Source organism: Manihot esculenta, chromosome 5, assembly GCF_001659605.2.
Source record: "Manihot esculenta cultivar AM560-2 chromosome 5, M.esculenta_v8, whole genome shotgun sequence".
Classification (NCBI taxonomy): Eukaryota; Viridiplantae; Streptophyta; class Magnoliopsida; order Malpighiales; family Euphorbiaceae; genus Manihot; species Manihot esculenta.
The window spans coordinates 2,225,875-2,230,867 of NC_035165.2; the positions used below are offsets into that span (position 1 = coordinate 2,225,875).

A 4,993-nucleotide genomic window follows, 5' to 3' on the forward strand; every position below is an offset into this window, starting at 1 on the left:
TAAAGAAAAGATTGATCTGGCATTTGACAAGGTGACCGACAACTTCAACTGAATATTATAACTTATATATACTACACCTAATAATTCTAAGCAGATTGGACTATTTTATGAAGCAATTATCATACAACAGTTTCATAATATAAAGATTGACTCAAAAGGCACAACTGCGGTAGGTCTTGACTACATTGTTGCTCAGGATTTGCAACACTACATTATTTGTGGGGCCGATGCACCGTGGTGTTTTGAATTGGCTAACGGAAGCTCCTAACCCCAGATAATGATCTAGTATCTTTTGGAATGTTCCTCTGTGAACCACTCTGAGCTCAAGGGGTCCAATGGCATTGATCTTGCGTGATGTAATGTAGCCTGCATCAAGAAAAGATCTGTCCAAGCAATTGCAGCACTCTTTGAGGACATCCTCCGTTGGTTCCCCACTAATTTCCCAAAATATTACATAGTGGCCAGGGTCTGTGGATAGATCAGCTACACTGCTGAAATCAACAAGCTCAAGTTTCTCCTCAGCTAGTAGCTTCGCTGCTTCTTCCACAGACAGCTGTAAGTCTTTCTCAGTGATCTTGTCAATGTTTATGGTGAGTAGCAGGCTCCTCCTGCATACAAATTTAAGTTCTGGGGTCGAGTTATGGAAGCCCATCACCTTCACCACATCTCCTAGTCTGTACCTGTACAAGCCTACAGGTTGAGATCAAATTTTAAGCAGATCAGTGGAATGATGTGAAAATTTGGCGGCACAGGCACAATACTTTTCAATCAAGAATAGAGGTAAAAGTAGATGATTGTAAAGAGTCCGCCACATGATTATAGAACAATGCATGTTACTGCTAATATGACAAAACCAGTCAAGCAGACAAGAGATGAAGGTCCAAAGTGAAAATTACAAATTGAGCAGATCTAGGATTCGGTAGTCAAATAGCTAAAATGCAATACAGATCACCTTTTTCTTTTCTTCTCAAGTATCTGTTATCACTATTGTTATTCCTTGAATCCGTGACTAGAGGCTGTATTATTATAAGTGGTTCCATTTTACAATTTTGCAAATATGTCTCCTTTCAAATGGCTTTGTCAATCTCAAATATGATTATTCCGGTATTATAATATAAAAAGTTTTCATCAAGTAAACCAATTACTTCTAAAAAGGACAATTAAGAATAACTTTTGCCAGACAAAGCCATTAACTGAAAAGACCAAGGAAAAAACATAAAGTTATATGAAGGAACTCATCGGGAGAAGATACCAGGCTGCACAGAAAGACATATGGGACAAGCAAATATTGAATAAAGAAAAGCGTTTTAGCTAAAACACAATTTAGTTATTCATAAATTTTGATCATAAGCTTGTTCTCATATGAAATTGAGCTTATATTATACTCACCTTACGCTTAAAGGTTTAACTATGAAACAATTCCACATGCAGCACACATGGGTTTTCTTGCAAGAGGAAATTGTGTGTCCTAATGCAGTGCAACACGTGGGCAACATTATAATACAACATCTACAGCCAGGGTCTTGATAAGGTGTCTAATATTTATGCGTCTCTATGAAACGCTGAGTTGACTGACAAGACTGATAAAGCAATGCATGCATTTCCCATCTCAAAAACATACAAGTCGAATCGAAAAGTTCTAATTGATGATAGTTATAGCAGAAACATTTTCTTAAGGGTAGAAGCTGTTTCCCGGTCTTGTACACTCACATGGGGTGCAGAAGTTTTCTTAGAGACTCCATTAAATGGCTTTATAAGAGAAATCACCGACAGAAAAATGCACAACAGATGATAAATGTTATGCACCGTTGACTTCAAGAATACTTTGATTTTTTTTAATACACAGGATTGCAGTAGGTGCAGACCACATGTATTTTGGCAGAATTAAAATCAAGAAACTATGAAAGAATTTAACAAAAAAAATGAAAAGATGAGTACCTGCAAAATTGGTGACAATGATCTCGTACTCTTCTCCAATTTTGACTTCAGTCAAACCCACAGGCTTGGGCTCTGTGTAGATATTATCAACACTGTCTCCAAGAGGAATGAATTCAAAATATCCAATATTTGGTAGCACAGCAAAAGTAACCAACTCAGGTGGCAACTTCGGGTTCACGTTCGCTGCTATCCACCCTTCTGAAGCACCATAATCACCACTTAACAAAGGTATCTCACCAGAGTAGTGCCTCAGTTTTTTCACATAAGGCTCCATTGACCCAGTCATTATCCCATAGACGTACTTTACATTAGGAAAAAGTTCCGGTATTAATCCATACCAATTGCTCAATCCCAAGCACTTTTTACGGATAAGTTCAGCCAATTCAAAATTTGGCTTAAGCACTTCTGAAATTGCATCTCTCATGGAAGGGTCAGTGACTCGGCTGCTGAGTACCCCATCTTGTATATTATCACAAAGCTCTTCCCACACTTGTTCAAAGGTTCGAAAGGCAAGGACGATGCTGTGAGCAAATGAAGAGGACACAAATTGAATTTCTTCACGGAAGATTAACCCACATAAGAGATGGCAATACAATGATTGGTGGAAGTCAGAACCAAATGTCACTTCATCAGGGCTGCAACATTTCAACTGCATTGTCTGTACTGCATTTTTATAGCGAGAACTGCGAAAGAGATTTGTTGTGGCAGTCCCAGCAGCCAAACCGCCTTTTGTTTTGGACTGCTTGCTGCTGAAATTGAACTGCAAGGCTTTTCCATTCCCAATAGGGAACTCTCTGCATCATATAAGCCTTCCCCATCAGCACAGCAATATGAACGAATAACTGCCCTCAACTATTTACTTTGCAAATTAAAATGATAGACATATATCATCATTATAGTGAAGGGCAATAATTCTCACTAAAATGACAGAAGCTGAATCGCTTTTTTCTAATAAGATAACAATCCCATTTATAAGGATACCTGTTTCTGAAAGCAAAAGAAGTCCTAAATATCTGCAAGGTGTCTTCCATTAGTTCATCATTGAATGGTAGATATTTCGGCTTTCCCTGGCTCGTACCCGAACTGCAATAGTCCAGATTCAAAATTTTAAACAGCCGTAAAATAGATGGAAAAAAAATCCCAAATCAAGAAATAAACATTCTGCACAAGCCAAATCAAGAAATAAACATTCTGCACAAGCTTATACCTCAAAGATATGGTTGTGATGGGCTTTCCAGTCAGAACATGGGAATGATCGCCATCTGCAATTCTTTGAATATAAGGTTCCAAGTCATTGTGAGTAACAATAGGAACACAATCTTTGAAACTCTTCGAATCAGTTCGCCCATTAAGACCCAGATTCTGCAAGTACTCTGCTGATCCATTCTCTTCCAGAATCTTCTTGAGAGTCTCTATCTGGACCATCTCAGCGCCCTTTGTAATTGCTTCAAATTCTTCTATCACATTATCAACGTTGAGTTTCTCCATCTTCCTTTCTAACATCTTCACAAACTTCTTAAACTGAACGAGAAACAAAAAAAAAAGATTTTGAGAGTCTACTTATCAACAGAGTGAAGATTATTTGAGTTAGACGGCAAAAATGGACTAATTGAGACCACTATGAATAAATGCTTGCCAGGAAAAAGTTTAACAAAGCACATTCAGATAGGAAATAATTCCAGAGAGTTAGCAATAAGGGCCACACTCGGCAGCAGATAGAGGACTGAAAGCAAATGAATTCAATTAATATACTTCCAACCGCCCCAAAACCTCCAGTCATCGAAGAGTAAGATTGATTTACCCAAAATATTTCAAAAAATACAGAATTCAAAATTCAATGAATTTCTTCCATTGCCTCGGCGCACTCTGCAACCAAAGGAAATGGAAACAAGCACCCAACAAGTTGGATGTGTTTTTTTTTTTGGCAAGGTAAAAACCCACAGATTAAATTAAGTAGGGAAGGTGATAGGGTAGAGTCAAAATCTGTAAAGCAACTTCATAAACGAGGATCAGCAGTAATCCTCGCGAACAAACGAGAAACTTCAAAACTTTGATATTTGATCTTTGTTTAACGATAGTCAACCGGTCAACTTTCCGAAAATTTCCAGGAAAATGAGGAAAGAATCTGAAGCAGAACTGAAACGAGAACATAAATGAGGGAGAAATTGAGTAAAATTCAAACTCGAAAGCAGAGTTGATGCTCCAAAATAAAGGTTTTTCTTTCTGCGCGTTAATAGTAAAACAAAAGGACAACACAAGAAAAACGAAAGAGAAAAGTTAAACAGCCAAAAATCAATCAAAGGAAAAAAGCAAACACAACACAAAGAATAACAGCCAAAGGTCTCTTTACGAATTGAGATAGAAAAGTTACCGTACCAAACAGTTTGAAGACAAACACAGAAAAAACGATTACAGAGACAAAATTGAAAGAGAAAATTCATGCAAATTGACAAATCCTGACACAAACGAAACAAAAAGAAAGTACACAATACCCAGTAAACCAAAACACAATTACTGGTTTGTACAGCAAAGCAGCATCGACAATACCTCTAATCGAACTCTCGGGACTCCCAAAACAACACACACAGAAAAAAGACAGAGTGAAAGTGAAAGCTTTGGTCACTCAGGTACAATGGTGGGTTGAAGGCGAGCGTTTCTAAGTAATGGATTTAAAGGAAAAAGAAGAGGAAATTGAGCAAATACGTTACTAAATTACTGATTTCGATGATCGTAACGGCTCTGCGCAAGGAGAAGCAGAATGCAGAGAGCAAGGTTGGTGAGGGTCGGGCCTGAGACTTTTACCTTGGGCGTAGTAGATGATATGGAAAGATGAGCTAAAGATTCTTCGTGGGTCGCAATATATATAGGCGCCATCTACTCTAGCGTTTGGGATTTGGCCAATGCCGTCCACTTTCCTTCAATTTATTTTGTAAACTACCGATTTTGCCCTTCGATTCTCTACTCTATTCCCAAAACGGCATGCAATGACAGTTTTGTCCTCGGTTGTTAGCGGAAACTACATCTTGGATTTTACATATAATTAGGCTGCTGGGCA

General features: G+C 38.1%; 1 protein-coding gene across 2 annotated transcripts; it reads right to left on the reverse strand.

Annotated features, from left to right (window-relative positions):
* On the reverse strand, positions 1 to 4,790 carry LOC110615559 (jasmonoyl--L-amino acid synthetase JAR4). Of its 2 annotated transcripts, none has more exons than XM_021757488.2 (5): positions 4,642 to 4,790; positions 3,146 to 3,459; positions 2,920 to 3,021; positions 1,939 to 2,732; positions 1 to 690 (listed from the first exon to the last, which is right to left on the reverse strand). In XM_021757488.2, the coding sequence occupies exons 2-5, from the start codon at positions 3,439 to 3,441 to the stop codon at positions 152 to 154; spliced, it is 1,731 nt and encodes a 576-aa protein (XP_021613180.1). In that variant the 5' UTR covers positions 3,442 to 3,459; positions 4,642 to 4,790; the 3' UTR covers positions 1 to 151. The 2 variants fall into 2 exon arrangements, with proteins under 2 accessions (XP_021613180.1, XP_021613178.2); XM_021757486.2 differs by having other exon boundaries at positions 4,741 to 4,763.
* Between the last annotated feature and the right edge of the window lie 203 nt (positions 4,791 to 4,993).